Source organism: Ctenopharyngodon idella, chromosome 17 (assembly GCF_019924925.1).
Source record: "Ctenopharyngodon idella isolate HZGC_01 chromosome 17, HZGC01, whole genome shotgun sequence".
NCBI classification, from domain to species: Eukaryota; Metazoa; Chordata; class Actinopteri; order Cypriniformes; family Xenocyprididae; genus Ctenopharyngodon; species Ctenopharyngodon idella.
Genome location: NC_067236.1, coordinates 27,499,295 through 27,518,261, shown reverse-complemented (window position 1 = coordinate 27,518,261; position 18,967 = coordinate 27,499,295). Strand labels below are relative to the sequence as shown.

Here is an 18,967-nt window from a genome sequence, read left to right as displayed (position 1 = left end):
CTATTTGCTCTACAAAATGCACTCAATTTAATTGAGAGCAGGAATTCGATCCTATAGACATGCGTATATGAGCGCTCACAGCCTAAACAAAGGCGCCACTCTTCTGCATAATGGTAACCACAAAATTCAAAAACATTACAGAAACTCCTCTAAATGTCCAACATAACTGAACATTAAACACTAACATAAACTAACAACATCTTTCCCTTTACTAAAAAACACATAAAATAACACTTTAATCCCTAAATTTACTCTCCTTATGCAGTTCCTTGCAAAGCATGCTGAGAACTACGGATGCACTGCCCAGTTAGTTATGTCAACATTAATTTGTGCGTTTCACTCAGCAATGTTAAGCTGACTGAACAAACACTTTAGTAAAGCTGATAATACTCATTTTTAGTAGAAACAACTCAATTAAATTAAGTTCATGTAGTTACATGAGTTTTTAAGTAATCTGAACAAGGTTGGTTTGAGTGAAATGAACAGTGAAAGTTAATTTTTTTTGATTGTGTGTATAGATAGATCTATCTACACAATTAAAAAAATGAACTTTCACTGTTGTTAGTTTCACTCAAATCATCTTTGTTCGATTTTAGCACTATTAGTACCCATATGCTGTTTGCACACAGTTGAACTTTTACTGAAAAACACCCAATCAATTGTAGATGATCATAATGGTATTTGAAAACTGATGTTTTTATTTCATTTTGACAAAGTTACTAATTGGACCAAGTTTACTGTTAGCAGTGGGGAGAAACCAACAAGGATGAAAACCTTTTTTAGATCAATGAAAGCTGTCTGGACCCCATGTGGAGAAATTCTGCATTAATGCCCTGCTAGAATGAGCTCCCTTCAAACTCACGATGTGTGTACTAATTTCATTGATTTGTTCTCTACATCCACACTTCAGGGGGTGCGCAACAAGCTCATCGCAGAGGAGCCCAGGGTGGAACGGCTAAAATCCCGGTTGAAAGAGCTATTCCGATTCCCACAAGATTCTAAAAACTTGTCTGATGAGGTGCTAGCAGTGGTGAAAGAGTACCAGAGGTGAGCAGCAACCTTACACGCACACCCAAAGAGCCTCCGGCAAAGGAGGAATGAGGCAAGGAGAAATACTTTGATGGATATTTTATTAATCATTAGCAATTGATACTGATGTTGGTAAACATTCTGTCATGCAGACACAGTGGGAGGCTCATCACATGAAGGTTTTCATTCCCATTGTGTTACTGTCAGTGGGATGTCACTCACATAGGTCTAGTCAGCCGTAAACAATGTGTATCCAGCAATAAAAGAGTGCTAATGTAAGCACTTCAGACAATTAGTGCATTACACACAGGGTTTACTGCATTTATTTATTCATTTGTTTTGTGGAAGCCATCTGTCGAAAGCCCTATAAGCTTGTACTGTAAAGGACTACTCTGTAGAGTTGTTTTGTGTTTCCTGTGACAGTGTGAAAGGCAGATCTACCAGGCTGTCCTCTGAAAGCGAGACAGCTCTCCGGCAGATACTGCAGGACCCTCTGTATGGCTTCAGCCAGTGGAGTCAGGTGGTTTCTCAGGTACTGGAGGCTTCCGCCGAGGTGACGGAGTTCTCCCATATCGCTCTGCTCGTGCAAAATATAGAGGTAAATTATTTAAAGCCACAGTTTTCTTGAAAAAGAATGTGAGCTTTCAACAAGACTTTTTTTCTTGTGCAAGTTGGTGTAAAATGTGTCCCTCCAGATACACTACTGTTTAAATGTTTGGGGGGTCAATAAGATTTGTTTTTCTCGAGAAATTAATCCTTTTATTCAGCAAGGACATATTCAATTGATCAAAAAAGACAGGTAAAACATTTATAATGTTATAAAAGATTTCTATTTCAAATAAATGCTGTTCTATTCATCAAAAAAAAAAAAAAAAGAGAGAGAATGTATCACAGTTTTCAGAAATATATTAAGCAGCACAACTGTTTTCAACACTGATAATAAGAAAGATAATAACGCTAGTCTGACCCCTTCCAAAAATGTAAAATAAATTAATTAAAATAAATAAATAAATATTTAACAAATAATGTATTATGTTTTTTTTTATTTGCAGTAATAGCTGGAAACTATATAGTTATGTAACTCGATAGCTATAAATTCATAAACACGCGACACAGAATGCTTTATAATTTATTTATAATTTTAGCCCATTTTAAATGGTGCTTTTAGGGTTATCCTAAGTAATTCTTGCAATTTAGACAAAATCATTTATGTTAGCCAGTTAAATAACATTACTGTGTGATACTGTGGTTTGAATCTGTCTCATATTGGGTTTTTGTTGAGCCTTGAAGAGATGCAGAGATTTGAGCTGTACTAAAGGTCTGTATTTTTGAAGAGCTCTATTCTTTTTTTTTTTTTTTCTTTTTTTTTACTCTGAATGTTGCAATGTTTTCCCATTAGGTTCTTTTGACACCTGATTTATACATCTTTTTTTTGAGAAAATAAAGGTTACAAATTCAGTTTATGCTACAATCTGTTGTGGATATGATCATATTGTATTTTAAGCATTTGCAGTGATTTTTGCCTTTGTCTTGGCACCTTAATTTGGTGTTAGTGCTTTGTTCTCTTTGAAGTTATTGAGTGTGCTCTTTCTTCTTTTGTTTTGTTCTTTGTAGAAGTTACTTAAAAACAGCGTGCAGCTCCAGGAGCGCTTGAGTTTGCTCCAGGTGAAGAGTGATCTGCTCAGCTCTGTTTTTGGCCAAGAGAAAGCTGACGATCTGTTGGAAGAGCTCAGCGGGGATATGAGGAAGAGAGAGTTACTCCACAACCAGCTCCTACAGCGCAAGAACCGCCTGCAGGTACCCTACCAGCCACAGCTCAAAATTTTACTGCTGTATATAGATTGTAGATGCCTGAGCTACATAAACAGTCTCTACCCCCGCCATTAGCCATAACATGCATAGTCTTACATAACAGAAAATGTGGTCAAAGTCAAAGCTTATCATGTCCGGCTGAAAAATGAGAAGCCTTGTTTGTTGGTGTAAATGTATGCAGGCAGATAAAGTTGTAAAAATTACAATTTATTCCTAATTTTTGATAGGGTTAGAGGATTTTTTTTATTGGTATTTTAACAATGTCTACAGCAAAGAACAATTGTGATATTAAATTAAAAAAAAAACTGCATTTTTTTTTAAAGAGAAAAACATATGTGCAATATGTTAATTATAACACTAAGACAAATGTCTAATATATATCTACATACATATATGTATATGACTATAAGGATATTCATATAAAGTAAGATAAAAGGGGTGTGTAAAAGAGAACTTATTTTATTCAGTTATTCAAAATCACAAAATTTGCTGTCCCCTCAAAATAACTCAACACACAGCCATTAATGTCTAAACCACTGGCCACAAAAGTGAGTACACCCCTAAGTGGAAATGTCCAAATTAGGCCCAACTAGCCATTTTCTCTCCTCGGTGTCATGTGACTCGTTAGTGTTACAAGGTCTCAGGTGTGAATGGGGAGCAGGTGTGTTAAATTTGGTGTTATCGCTCTCACTCTCTCATACTGGTCACTGGAAGTTCAACTTGGCACCTCATGGCAAAGAACTCTCTGAGGATCTGAAAAAAAGAATTGTTGCTCTACATAAAGATGGCGTAGGCTATAAGAAGATTGCCAAGATCCTGAAACTGAGCTGCAGCACGGTGGCCAAGACCATACAGCGGTTTAACAGGACAGGTTCCACTCAGAACAGGCCTCGTCATGGTCAACCAAAGAAGTTGAGTGCATGTGCTGAACGTCATATCCAGAAGTTGTGTTTGGGAAATAGACGTATGAGTGCTGCCAGCATTGCTGCAGAGGTTGAAGGGGTGGGCGGTCAGCCTGTCAGTGCTCAGCCCATGTGCCGCACACTGCATCAAATTGGTCTGCATGGCTGTCGTCCCAGAAGGAAGCCTCTTCTAAACCATGTCCTGTGGTCTGATGAGACCAAGATAAACTTATTTGGTTCAGATGGTGTCAAGCGTGTGTGGCGGCAACCAGGTGAGGAGTACAAAGACAAGTGTGTCTTGCCTACAGTCAAGCATGGTGGTGGGAGTGTCATGGTCTGGGGCTGTATGAGTGCTGCCGGCACTGGGGAGCTACAGTTCATTGAGTGAACAATGAATGCCAACATGTACTGTGACATACTGAAGCAGAGCATGAACCCCTCCCTTCAGAGACTGGGCCGCAGGGCAGTATTCCAACATGATAACGACCCCAAACACACCTCCAAGATGACCACTGCCTTGCTAAAGAAGCTGAGGGTACCTAAACCCTATTGAGCATCTGTGGGACATCCTCAAATGGGAGGTGGAGGAGCGCAAGGTCTCTAACATCCACCAGCTCCGTGATGTCGTCATGGAGGAGTGGAAGAGGACTCCAGTGGCAACCTGTGAAGCTCTCGTGAACTCCATGCCCAAGAGGGTTAAGGCAGTGCTGGAAAATAATGGTGGCCACACAAAATATTGACACTTTGGGCCCAATTTGGACATTTTCACTTAGGGGTGTACTCACTTTTGTGGCCAGCGGTTTAGACATTAATGGCTGTGTGTTGAGTTATTTTGAGGGGACAGCAAATTTACACTGTTATACAAGCTGTACACTCACTACTTTACATTGTAGCAAAGTGTCATTTCTTCAGTGTTGTCACATGAAAAGATATAATAAAATATTTACAAAAAAAAAAAAAAAAAAAAAAAATATATATATATATATATATATATATATATATATATATATATGTGTAAATGGTGCTTTATGTTAAATATCCCTGAATAAATATGCAGATCCCTGTCTTAAATCTTAAATGTTGTCTACACACCCCAGAACCATGTGGTATCCTATGTACACCCTTAGGGTTTGATATCAAAGACGAAGGACTTTTCCGATGCCTATGACTCCATACACAAAAAACTGACCTCCATAAAGGAACGGTTCGTCAAGACGGATGGACTTCAACCTGACATTCTAGCCAAGAAGAGCCAGGCCGATCAACTCCGGGTGAGCAGCAGAGAAAACAGAAGTGTATAGCTGTTTCCGACTTCAAAAAGTTTTGCTTTGCACGCAGCTTTTTGAAATTCTTTTTAAACAGCTGTTTTGGTTTTAATCTCTGCATGTGGTAAGCTGTAGACGTACAGTGACTTTTGATTAGATCATCTTTCGGCACACACTAAAAGAGTTATGTGAATAATTTAAGGAGCTAGGAGTTATGTCACGCTGAGCTCAATGTGTTTGCACTGGTTGATCAGAGTGGCTTGTCCAGGTGGGAGCGGGAAAGACTTGCTAGTGGCATACTGAATGTAAAATGAATGTGCATCTCTCTGCAGGTCATTAGAAAGGACTTGGAAGATTGTGAAGCCCATATCATAGCTCTGGAGACGCTGGTTTCGTCCAACCCTGCAAACAGGACAAAGTTTGAGCGTCTATATGCAGACTGGAAATTGCTTTATAAGGCAGTTCGGGTAAGATCTGTTCTGCTCGAGGTTTTTTGAATTTCTTATATATGGTTTTAAATTTAAAGGGTTAGTTCACCCAAGAATTAAAATTCTGTCATTATTTACTCTCCTTCATGTCGTTCCAAACCCGTAAGACTTCTGTTCATCTTCAGAACACAAATGAAGGTCTTTTAATGAAATCTGAGAGATTTCTGTCCCTCCATTGACAGTCCATGCAACTACCACTTTGAAACTTTGAAAAGAAAATAAAGAGATTGTACAACTAATCTATATGAATAAAGCAATTTAGTCCAAATTTTCTGAAGAGACGCGATCGCTTTATATGATAAACAGTTTTAATTTAGGCTTTTATTCACATATAAACATTCATCAACTCACATAACAGTTATAGTAAACGGAAGCTCAGACTTGATTGCTTGACCAATGAGGTTCATTCTTGTGTGTTAAGCAAGTACAGTTGAGCTTCTATTTATGTTCGCTGAACAATGTTTATTTGTGAAAGCCTAAATTCAATCCGTTCATCATATAAAGCGATCATGTCTCTTTGGACTAAATTTGGACTAAACCATATGGATAAGTTTTATGATCTCTTTATGAACTTTTTGAAGTGTCAAAGTGGTAGTTGTGTAGACTGTCAGTGGAAGGACAGAAATCTCTCAGATTTCATTAAAAAGATCTTCATTTGTGTTTAGAAGATGAATGAAGGTCTTACGGGTGTGGAACGACATGAGGGTCACTAATTGATGACAGAATTTTCATTTTTGGGTGAACTAACCCTTTATTTCAATAAAAAAAAAAAATAATAAAAAAAAATATATATATATTTTTCGTGGAACACAAAATTAGATAATTTGAAGTGTGTTTGTGCTGCTCTTTTCTGTACAATGAAAGCAGACTACAATGAAGTAGTTTCTTATGCTATATTCCAATTTATTGGAAGCCATTCACTAGCTTTGTGCAGAGTATTTGTGAGCACAGCAGGGTGGGAATTTTCAGTCTTCAGTGTCACATGATTCTTCAGAAATCATTTTGTGATACTGATTGGGGGCTCAAGAATGATTAATATTTTTGTGAAAACCATGATACACGGGTTCTTTGGTAAATAGAAAGTTCAAAAGAACAGCATTTATTTTAAATATATATTTTTTTGTAACTTTTTTTTGTGTAATGATTCTTTGGGCCAACCAGTGATTTGTTGTGGAATTTACAAAAACATGTCTAAAGATCCTCCCAGACTTGTAGTCTACTGAAAATTGTATCCAATCATATTATCATACTCGCACTCGCAATTGTACAGAAACTGTGTGAATGCGATTTCACCTATTACATCATGTCCCCAGACATCCGTAATACAAAACAAAACCTGTAGAAAGAATTTTACAGTAACTGTGGCGAATTTAGCTATGGAGTTATGAATATGCATAAACACAAATGAGATTTTAGAGCCATTGCAAAAGGAATATTTTCATAGAGTAAATTAATTTTCTTTTTGGTGAACTATTTCTTTTATTCCTAATATTTTTTGCATCGTTAATTGATAGAAATATGAAATTCTGAATAATGATGGGAGGATACATATATCTTTACTAGCCTCTTCAAAAATGCCTAACTTCACAAGTGATTCTGATTTAACCCTGAAGATCTGTGGAAACCGCTGAGATCACACCCCGGTTTCCATACCTCCCGCTGTGTGTTGATCATGATGGTGATGAAGAAGATGACTATGAGGGCCTTGATCAAACCTCCTTACTTCAGTTTTAATGCGCACTTGTGGCCCGAAGAGATTTTTTTTTTTTTTTTTTTTTTCTGAACAGATACCAGAATTTTATCGCACTAAAATCCTTCTCACGTATGTTTCAGGTTCATAATGTATGTGTGTATTCACATCTATATGTGTTGTTGTTCATACCAGATGAAGGTGAATGAAAGTGAGGAGAACATTGCGGAACATGAGAGTTTACATGAAAATATTCTGAATTTGGAGAAGTGGTTAATGATCATGAGACAGAAGCTGGAGTCGTTTCGTGGATCAGATGGGGAATGGAGCATTGATAACCGCCAGCATGAGGCTGAGGTACGCCCATGAGCGACACTTATGGCTTAGTTACTACAGTTAGTTGCTTTTAATAAGAAAAGTACATTTAAATAAAAATAACAAAGCTTCTGAAAGCTTTTTACAATGCTTGAAGGATCCCATTTTAATCTATTGTGATATTACTATGGATTTATTTAATTTGAATATTTTTACTTTATAAAGCACGGTATTCCACAACAACATTCTATCAATGTGCAAACTACATATATATACATACACTAATATTGTGTGCTAAAAAGGTTTTAAAATGTTTATGATTGATGCAATATAAATTATGTTATGGATAACTGGGAAATATCAGGCAATTAAAAATTATTTTCAGTCAAGGAAATTTAGAGAAACTTACAAAAAGTCATGGAAATTGGTTAAAAAAAAAAGTGGGATACCTGCATTTTCGATTACAGAAAAAACTAAATAATAACATTTGTTGTCAGCTATTTAAATTATCACATTTTGTCACTTAATACAATTGCACCTGCATTTTGGCTGAAATCATGAATGCCATAGTATTTTTGTAAGAGATAAAAATTCTGCACTTTAACTCATTTCATAAATATCTTTAACCCATTCATAAAGGTATTTAATATGATTCAAATCCTTGATGTATTCCTGTTATTTTAAGTCACTTGAGTCATCTCACAAAAGCACTGTATGTGCAAATGAATGCGTGCCTGTGCATGCATGTTTTTGTAGTACTTTAGACTCAATCTTATATCACTGTTGTTGTCCTCTAGAGGGCGCTGGGAGAGTTTCCAGAGAAGGAACTTCAGCTTCATCAGACGGAGGCTCAGGGTCAGACTGTGCTGGCCAGAACCTCTGAGAAAGGAAAAGTTCACATCCTGCAAGACCTTAAACGTCTCAGAGAGTCCTGGACGTCCCTCCACACGCTTAGTCTCAATCTTTACAGGTTAGAAGAAGTAATGCTTGCAGTTATAGAGGGTGTTGATGGTATTACATAGACAGAAACTATGACTCAAGAAGCATAATTGTGATATAATTTTTTCAGATCTGTTTAAAAACATAATAGGAATTCCAAAAGGCATATTTCACATTCTGTTTAAATTGCAACCGGTTCACCTTGTCATGTTGATTTCAATTATTGTTGACTGCTATGTGAATCAGGTCTGTGTTTACTAGTCAGGAGTTGAAGGAAAAAGATCTAGAATGTAGCATTTCCTATTGAACAACGTATTTTAAAGGGTTAGTTCACCCAAAAATGAAAATTGCCCCATGATTTACTCACTCTCAAGTGTATATGAACACAAAGTTGTATTAAAAAATGTTCTGGCTCTTCCAAGCTTTATAATGGGAGTGTATGGCGCTCCTGATTTTGAAGTCCAAAAAAGCGTATCCATCCATCATAAAAGTAATCCACACGGTTCCAGTGGGTTAATAATTGCCTTCTGAAGTAAAGCAATGGGTTTTTGTAAGAAAAATATCCATATTTAAATATTTATAGACTAAAACAACTAGCTTCCAGTAGACGGCCTACACAAATCGACTTGAGCCAAAACAGTAGTCTTTGACCTGATGCACGTATAGACGAACACGTAAGTGCAGAGGATAGAGCAAAACAAAACACCAGTCATGAATTACAAGTCTAAAATGAGAATTTTTAAAGAGAAATGTCAGGAGGATTTAGATATAAAAGAAGAGGAGCCTGAGTTTGTTGCCCAGCCCTATTTGTTTGAACCGCGAGAGGCATCAAAGCTTATGATACTCCTACATCCTACCTAATACTTCGCATCAGGGGTTACTCTTTTGCCACAAGTCAACTTGCATAGGCCATCTGCCGGAAGCTAGTTAGTTTAGTTCATAAAGTTTTAAATATGAAGACTTCAGATGCAAAAGCCTCTAAGTGCCGTCTGAAATTTTCTTCTAAAATGAGCATTTTTATCAAGCTCGTATGTTTAGGTTCAGTAATTTCACTTTAATGGCAATGAAAAGGACCTATTAATTGGCTTTTAATAAGGCTTTTGCATCTGAAGTCTTCTGAAGTCTTCATATGAATATTTTTCTATTTTGCCTTTATTAACCCCCTGGAGCCGTATGGATTATTTTTATGATGGATGGGCGCATTTTTTGGACTTCAAAATCAGTCACGACCATTATAAAGCTTGGAAGAGCCAGGATATTTTTAAATATATCTCCGATTGTGTTTGTCTGAAAGAAGAAAGTCATATACACCTAGGATGGCTTGAGGGTGGGTAAATCACGGGATAATTTTCATTTTTGGGTGAACTATCCCTTTAAAGGTGATATGTGTATTTTTTCATTGTTAAAATACTTTGCCAATTTAAAAATGGACAAGTGTTGGCCAACAATAATTGCCAACATGGCCAATATATTTCTCTTTATCACTAATGAATATAAAATAAAATTCAAAAGGGAATTTTTGACAACATAATTATTAGTTTCACCATAACTTGTTAGGCTTCTAAATGGACATGCTGCCACAGACGACCAAGATTCCCTATCACAGAGAATTGGGTTCCTGGACAGATGGGCAGAAGGGCATCGTCAGGAAATGGCTTCAGGCTATGAAGTGGGACTTGCCACAGGTGACAAAGAATCGACCAGCATCAGAGATTCCTGCACAGATCAGAATCAACAGATCACCCAGAGCTGGAGAGCAACATTGAAGCAAATCAGGATCGAATTCAAATTTTGGTCCCTGAGGGCATCGCAAGACCTGGACGTTCAGAGGTCAGGAGAAGAGAAAGGACTTACCAAGACCGGTCCACGGATGATGAGGTGGATGCAGTCATGTCTGGAAGTGACCGTATTGTGAACAGGAAGCAGATAGGGATAGAAGGCTCTTACGGAGGTGACTTGCTCAGGAGCGTTGGTCGGACTGGTGAATGGGTTGAAGAACACATGGCTAGCTCTGGGATTGAAGACCTGGATATGCAAGGCAGATATGGCTTTTTGAGTGGGGTTGACTCTGATGATGCACAGAAAGGGGCGCGGCTGTCACAGACTAGTGCAACTATTGGCTCAACTAATGACAATCAGGTTAGGATTATTAAAATATCATTCTTGTTATTCTGACTGTCAACACTAGTGCTGGCATTATATCAAAAATGTGCAATATATTTGCAGCGATTTTGTATGCAATATAATTAAATTACATAGTGAATATTGCAATGATTTTATGCTGTTTTTAAGCTTTAAAAAGACTTTTTTTTTTTGTAAAAAAAAAAACAAAAACATTTTGAGTCATACTCTGGCACCAGTGGCTGTTTGGTCAAACTGTTACTTTGACGGAAAAAAAAAAAACCTTATAATTATTTCAGAGCAAATGCAGACATATTAAGAGATGTATCATCAAAAGAACTGAAAAAAAAATTTTTTTTAGCTAGATCACTCAGCCCTAAAGCCACCATTAAGCAAGCGATACCTAGGCTATAATAATAAACGGACAGAGGGATGTCTCTTTCCATTTCTCCTGTAGATGGGCTCTCAGGGGCCCCAGCATCATGCTGATATGGAGGCCCAGAGGAGGGAGTTTGAAGTGTGGCTTCACAAGGAAAATGACAAACTCACAGGAATTCTGAACAACCAAAGATCCCTGAGCGCTAGAGAACTGAGGATAAGACAGAATACACTCAAGGTTGGTGGTGTTTGTTAAATTTTTTTGCTTTCTTTTTATCTGTTTTTGATTAAAGTTTCATGAAGAGTCCAAAATATCAAAAAGTGTTAGAGTAAAAAACAATCTTTGATAGCTTTGATATCTTATTCAACAAAGCGCAGTGTGATGTTTTACTTTGGTCACACAGAACATGCTGGATAATGTTCAGTATGTGAAGCTACATATCTATGAGAGTAGTGTGCCGTACATACATTTCCATCAGTACAATTGTAGCTGCAGATCTGTGAAGCTTTGAAAGACTTGTGCTCAGGTTTTACCTCAGGCTTGGAAAAATTCAAACTTCACAAGTACCTGGAAGCTGTCATATCTGATAACATTTGAGCTGACAGCCACTGTGTGTCACGTTGACTTTTTTTGTTCAGTCACAGCTTCACCGCTCAGATTTGTAAAAGCTCTTGAACAGCAATTCATAGGTGGTCTTCCTGTTGAATATACCATGAAACAACATCAAACATTTTTGCAGATTGTGCTATGTGAAAAAGCCACATTGAGATTGTTTTCAGTTATTTAAATCTCCCCTATAGCTGATAAAGTGCCCAGATGCTTCATTGCTTAGACCTGACTTTATGATAGTAGAAACCGCTTCCTCCTCCATAAGGCCCTGTTTCACCTGGTATCAAGATGCGTTTTGGTCGATCGGATCACAAGTGGACGACACTAAATACAGGTGTAAACGGGGTCTAAAATGTTTTGAGCTTGTCTACTTGCGACCACTTCCAGAGGTAGTCGAAAAATGCATTCGACTGGATTGCTTTCTTAGTGTAAATGCTCATGTGGTCAAATGAGTTCGAACAGCCACAAAAGACCACCCTACTCTCCGCCTACTGACTTAATGAGTAAACATTATGGGAAGCGCGCTAGCCTGTCGGGATTTAAACTTTGTCGGCTGAAGACCCAAGTTTGTTTTAAAGACGAAAAAATGAACCAAGCACAATGTTTTCTCACCATTCCTGATTTCTAACACACACCGCGTTCAGCTGGTCTTGCGACTGTCAGAGCAGAAACGACAGCTGATGCTCTCCCATGTGTTTTTTCATCGTCTCCTTTCGCATTCATATGTAAATTGCTTGAGCTTATTTCGTTCATTAGATCGAAAGATCTGAAAAAACCCCATACATTTATCCATCTTTATACCAGGTGTAAACAGGGCCTAAGTTACTGTTTGCTAATGCAGTCACACAGAACATCTTATAGGAATAACTTGGAGATTTTCAGGATAACATGCTCACAAAGTGTTTAAAAAATGATTGGATATTATTCCAATGTGGGCTGAAATGAATTGAGACATTTTTATCAGCCATTTTTTCAATAAATAAGTTTTTAAATTACTCCATAATGTGATTAAAAACTGATGACTGTGAATCAGATTTGCTTATCAGTCAACTGGAATAAGATAACTCATGTGATCGCTATTACAACTGTTCCTGGAGTTTCAGCATACTCAGTATGGTACTGTGAACTCTTTAGTAACTACCTCCTCTTCTATGGGCTGAATTGGTATGTAAATTAATTAACATTAAGTTTTTAACATTAGTTTACCTTAGAGCAAATGTTCTTATTGATGTTCGGCATTTGTGAATGTGGGCTGAGAGTTTAATTCACACCATGCACATCTCAAGATGTATTTAAAGTTTTGGACAAGGGGAAAACACTGCATGTTCTCTGGGTACCTTTTCCTTGTCACTTGTTTCCTTGTTACTAAGTGCCCCAGTAATAATGCTATACTGTATTTTTGGATAATTTTCATAAAATTCACTGTAATATTACTGTAAAATTCCATACAAATGCACAGGACTTCCATGTACAATACCATTCAAATGTTTGGGGTCAGTATTTTATTTTTTAAGAAAATAATACTTTTATTTAGAAAGTATACATTAAATTGATCAAGTGACAGTAAAGACGTATACATTTCAAATGTAAAAAGATTTCTTTTTCAAATGCATTCATTTGAAAAAGAAATCTTTTTACATTTGAAATCTATTCAAATGTTCTTTATTCTATTCTGTTTTTTATATTCATCAAAAAAACCCTGAAATGTATGACAGTTACCAAATGTTTTCAACCAATGTTTTCAACATTGATAATAATATGAAATGTTTCTTGAGCACCAAATCAACATATTAGAATGATTTCTGAAGGATCATGTGACACTGGAGACTGAATGATTCTAAAAATTCAGCTTTGCATCACAGGAATTAATTGCATTTTAAAATATATTAAAATAGAAAACAGGTATTTTAAATTGTAAAAAAAAAAAAAAAAAAAAAAAAAATCAAAATATTACTGTTTTAACTGTATTTTTATCAAATACAAGCAGCCATAAGAGACTTTACAAAATCTAACTAACCCATAACTTTGGTAAGCTGACTGGTAAGCTTGCACAAGAAAGTGCACAAACTTGTTTGGTTATAGATGGCAAGATGCTAAGGCAGAATTGGTAACATTTTTTAAATAAAAGGTCGATTTTGGATTTTTCAAATGAATTGCGATCACACATTATGAGCACACATCTTTAACAACCACACCCACACAAACCCCTAATAGTAACTCTGTCTTGATGTCTGTATAGGGTTTACATGCTGGTTTGGCCTGGGGTCAGAGTCAGTTCCAGAAACTGATGGCTGGTCAGCAGAGTAAGGCGGCGGAGGAGGACATGGAACTAGAAGAGCTGCGTTATCGCTGGATGTTATACAAATCCAAACTTCAAGAGGCTGGTGACCTCAGAGGACTGCTGAAACACAAGGTACAAAGAAAAAAAATATTTTCCTTTTATATTAAATTATATGTATATTTTTTATTTAGATTTTTGTATTTAGATTTTTATAATAATTATTATTCAAGTTTTCCTCAAGAACCTGTCTGTACATATTTTTCTTTGCATTTTTTTTTTTTTTTTACATTACATTTATTTGCTTGTGCCATGAAACTAAATGTTTTTAACCTGAAGCCATCATTTTGAAAAATGCTGAACAAAATTGTTATACGATGAATACAAGGAAAGAGTCGTATATTAAGTAGTGAAGATGTTGGTGTAGTATCATGTGTCCACCAGAAGGGGGCAGCAGCTTGTAGCCGGATCTGACTAACTAAAGTAAATGTTTCTTTTTGTTTCAGGGTGTCAGTGGACAAGAACAGGAGCTTGTCCGAGCTGGAAAGGTAGGTTTTATTCATTAAACATAGGCCTTGATGCTGTGAGTTGGCTTGTGTTTAAAGTGGGTTTCCAAAATCTCTCTGATCTGACAGTGAAGTATGTTTGAACAGACTTTGAAAAGTAAATATTCCCTCTTCAGGGTGAGAACAGAATTGAATGCAGTGTTTATTTGTTGACACACAACTGGGGCTGTTGGAGTGCAATGCAGTGCAATGTCACTGTGTGATGGCGTCATGTGATTAATAGTTGCGAATAGATTTAATGTAATATATTGGAGAGGGTATGTGGATTTTTATTAGCATTTTGTATTAAACAAAATAAATTGCAGCTCATTTAGCAGTTCAAATCAACTGCTTACTGTTTTTGTTGAATATTGCGTTTCACTCTAAAATATGTCACATTACGGAAGTTAAATGGGATGTAAATGCCGTTTCACATTGACTTAAAGAGTTTGTAAGCACTCTCAAGTGAAGTGGGACACTGTTCAGATGGATTAGTAAGAGGGCTTTGAAATAGAGGCACATGAATAGCATTTTGAAAGCCTGAACCAACGCACTGTCTTAGCCCCCAAAAACAAATGCTATTTTTTGGCTCTGTGGCCCGCTTGGAAACATCAAGGCAGTTGCTCCACTGCGTCTCTCTGGGGAGCGTGTTAATCTTTCTGAGTAATTTCTCAAATTTCTCATGTTCACACCTTTTTTAGCACCTCTCTTCTCACTCCTTCACTCTCTGGCCATCTGTTCATGAGCGGTCACGTCTGCTTGAGAAGAGACGCAGGTGCCCTGCTGACTGCATATGAAAGGCTGTTCTGATAGGCCTGCTTTATTTACATTATCAGATATTAGTGGATAGAGAGAGAAATGTTGTTTTGCACATTGCAGCATTACCTTCCAATTATCAAGGCTATTCACAGACGCTTTGGTTGAACTAGTTCTGCAAAATATGCACAAAAACCTTTTTTTAAAGGGTTAGTTCAACCAAAAATGAAATTTCTGTCATTAATTACTCACTCTCATGTCGTTCCACACCCGTAAGACCTTCGTTCATCCTCGGAACACAAATTAAGACATTTTTGATAAAATCCGATGGCTTAGTGAGGCCTCTATTGAAAGCAAGTTAATTTACACTTTCAAATGCCCAGAAAGGTACTAAAGTTATATTTAAAACAGTTCATATTTTGAATCAGTGGTTCGGAGCGTGTATCAAACTGCCAAAGTCACGTGAAACATTGAAATTTGGAAACACTTATGACGTAACGAAGCCTCGTTTACTGAAATCATGTGACTTTGGTGCTCCGAACCACTGATTCTAAACAAAAGATTCATAAAGCATGGTTTTTTTGTAAAGTATTCTTGTCGCTTTATAACATAAAGGTTGAACCACTGTAGTCACATGAATTGTTTTAAATATTTATTTCTGGATGTTTCATTATCATTCACTGATTGTTATGAGTGATGTGGTGTGGAACTTTATATTTATTAGGCTATATACTGTATTTGTTTTAATTATATATATTATATAATGTGTGTATATGTCTAAAAGTGAAAGCTTTGTGCAACGCATATTGCTCACCAAGTCTTTAAGATTAAAATTATATATATACTAAGACTTCTTTATGTCCAATTAGTTGACTAATCGTTCAAGCAACAAATTTAAACTATTTAATTTTATAAATAAGTGGTTTTGCACACCCCTACTGTAATTGAATTTTTTAGCATCTGCTATATGTATACTATTTTTAACCAAACATTCCACAACATATTTTTGTTTTGAACATATTTGAACATATAAAAAACATATTTTTTTTTATTTTGCCATTGAAAACACATTTAAAGCAGCTCATTAATGCATCATAAAGGGTTAGTTCACCCCAAAATGAAATTTCTGTCATTAATTACTCACCCTCATGTCGTTCCAAACCTGCAAGATCTTCGTTCATCTTCGGAACACAAATTAAGATATTTTTGATGAAACCCAAGAGCTTTCTGACCTCCGATAGACTGCAACGTTGACTATGTGACTACAGTGGTTCAACCTTAATGTTATGAAGTGATGAGAATACTTTTTGTGCGCAAAAAAACAAAGACGAGAAACACGGAAGCTCTGCACTGTGTTTACTATGTAAACGGCATAGGAGAATGATGAGGAAAAAAAGAAATTGTTGAATAATTATTTTTGTGCACAAAATGTATTGTTGTCGCTTCATAACATGATTGAACCACTGTAGTCACGTTGACTATTTTAACAATGTCTTTATTACCTTTCCGGACCTTAAATGTAGTACTTACATTGTTTTCTATGGAGGATTAAAAAAATTTCTAGCATTTCTTTAAAAATATATTACTTGTGTTCTGAAGATGAACAAAGGTCTTATGGGTGTGGAACGACATGAGGGTGAGTAATTAATGACAGAATGTTCATTTTTGGGTGAACTAACCCTTTAAGACGGCACAAGTAATGTTGCTCACCTGAACCACAGCGTCTGACTCTGTTGTGGAAACTGTCATCAGCCTTTGCTGTCTTGGTGGCCTGTCATTATCATGCAGGGTAAATACACCCTCTGCACACACTATGATTGTCTCCGTCACTGACCAAATACAATCATCTAATTGTGAAGATGACACTTCAGTTGTCAATGAGGTAATCTTTCTGCAACTGTAATTACAGGCTCCTCACATAGAATATATAGTTATTTGTTGTGATAAAGTGTTTTTTCCTATTGTATAATTATCAGGTCAGATCAATATGGTTGGAAGATGTGTATCTGTAAGGACAATCTATCGTTTTATACATTACGCCAGGCCTGAGCACTGCTGTAATTACCTTTCAGTGTAATTAGGTTTTCCTGAATAGAGACTGACAAAAGAAAAGAGTGGAAAAAGATTTCTGCTTTTCATCCACCCACATTTCCTCCTCCTCACTTTCTCATACTTCTGCACTCTCTCTCAAACAGAAAGTAAAAGTTCCCATGTTCCTCAGCTTTGCTACAGAGCCGTTAAATAGAAAAGGGTCATACTAAGTTCAGATATCTGACAGTCCGGCGCTCAGAGTGATGGCGGTTGTTGAGCAGCTGTGGGTGGACATTCACTCCCATAATTCCACAGGTGCTTGAAAAACTTCCCTGTGATTTCATCAGGTATACATTTGTTGTTTTTCGGCACCCAGTGAGTCATCTAGGCAAAATGATGCAATCATTGTGATGTTTTTATCAGATGTATACTGAATGAGAGATGGGTGCTGTCACTGTGTTGGTGCATCAAGTCACAAGCCAAGATCTATTTTTATCAGAGTTTTCTTTTTTTGTAATCTGCTGACTTTATTGAGGAATTATAAGAGATTTATATGGGATTTTCCTTCCCTTATATCATCCACCTGGAGAAAAGTATAAGCCCAATAGCTTAGAAAAGTGATTTAGGTATCATAAGGGATTAAAGGCTATATATACCAAGACGGTTTCCATTATATTACTATGAATGGGAAAAACTGCAACACGCAATATGGCGTAATAAGCCCCGCCTTCTAAATAAAAGAGCCAGTCGCCAATTGGCAAAGTCATCGCATCGCTGCAGCTGCTGTTAGAAGCTCCAGTTCCCATAGAAACAGTCAAAGACTCACACTTGGGACTGCACATGCATATTGACTGTACTGAAATACATGATTTTTACTGCTATTTGAGGATATGAAACAACATTAATAGGACAGTTAGTGTCAGATTTTATTGCCGGTTTGAAAAATATTATTTAAATATGAGTTTGACCAGCAGGTTTTGAGATTTTAAAATTTTCCTATTCAAGTAGATAGGAGTTGGCCTTGCATGCACAAAATGCAATAAATAAATAGTTTTAAAGTAACGTTTCAAAAATCCTTCTTCAATAAACCCTAGAATGCACTGCAACCTGTTAAGGTGAGGTTTTTGTACAAAAGGAATGGTCAAGGTTATGTCAAAGACTATAGAATAACACAAGACGCGTCACTCGTATTGTTTTGAATGGGAGAAAGTGCAATGCGCAATATGGCGGAATAAGTCCCGCCTTCTAAATAAGAGCCGATTGGTACTGCAGTGGCTGTTAGAAGCTTCGGTTCCTATAGAAACAGTCAGACGTGCGCTTCCTATAGAGACGCGCATTTAGGAATGTGCATGCACATTAGCTTATTCCAGCCTAAAAAGTATAGTTTTTTTGTCATTATTTGAGTGTTTAGAAACAAAATTCATGAGACAGTTGTTGTCAGATTTCATTGGTGATTTCAAATATTAATTTTTTTAATCGAAAGCTTGGCAAACAGCTTTGGAAAATTTGATGTTTCCCCATTCAAAGAGATAGGAGCTGCACTTGCATGCCGAGAGGCGTTTCAAAGATGGCCGCCGAGTGAAATGACTTGTCTTAAATGGACTTTGGTTATGTATTTTGTATGGATTCCCCACTTATTTCTCAGCTGAACCCCTTTTGTTAAATATTAAAGAAAAAATTCCTTTTGTATTGTTTTATTTGATTTTAAAATTATATATTCATTTTAATTTTACATTAAATATAATTTTAATTTATATTATATAAGCTTTTCATCAATCAGTTGTTTGAAATCAGTCACAAATTTTGAT

General features: G+C 36.6%; 1 protein-coding gene across 1 annotated transcript in view; it reads left to right on the top strand.

The window, feature by feature from the left end:
* Positions 1-18,967, top strand: part of syne3 (spectrin repeat containing, nuclear envelope family member 3) — a 41,643-nt gene that overhangs the window by 19,188 nt on the left and 3,488 nt on the right. Inside the window, 12 exon segments of the mRNA XM_051869198.1 lie at positions 911-1,047; positions 1,453-1,627; positions 2,644-2,826; positions 4,871-5,014; positions 5,341-5,475; positions 7,382-7,543; positions 8,299-8,471; positions 9,998-10,134; positions 10,137-10,579; positions 11,019-11,177; positions 13,789-13,962; positions 14,334-14,375. Coding sequence (XP_051725158.1) covers positions 911-1,047; positions 1,453-1,627; positions 2,644-2,826; positions 4,871-5,014; positions 5,341-5,475; positions 7,382-7,543; positions 8,299-8,471; positions 9,998-10,134; positions 10,137-10,579; positions 11,019-11,177; positions 13,789-13,962; positions 14,334-14,375 — 2,064 coding nt within the window.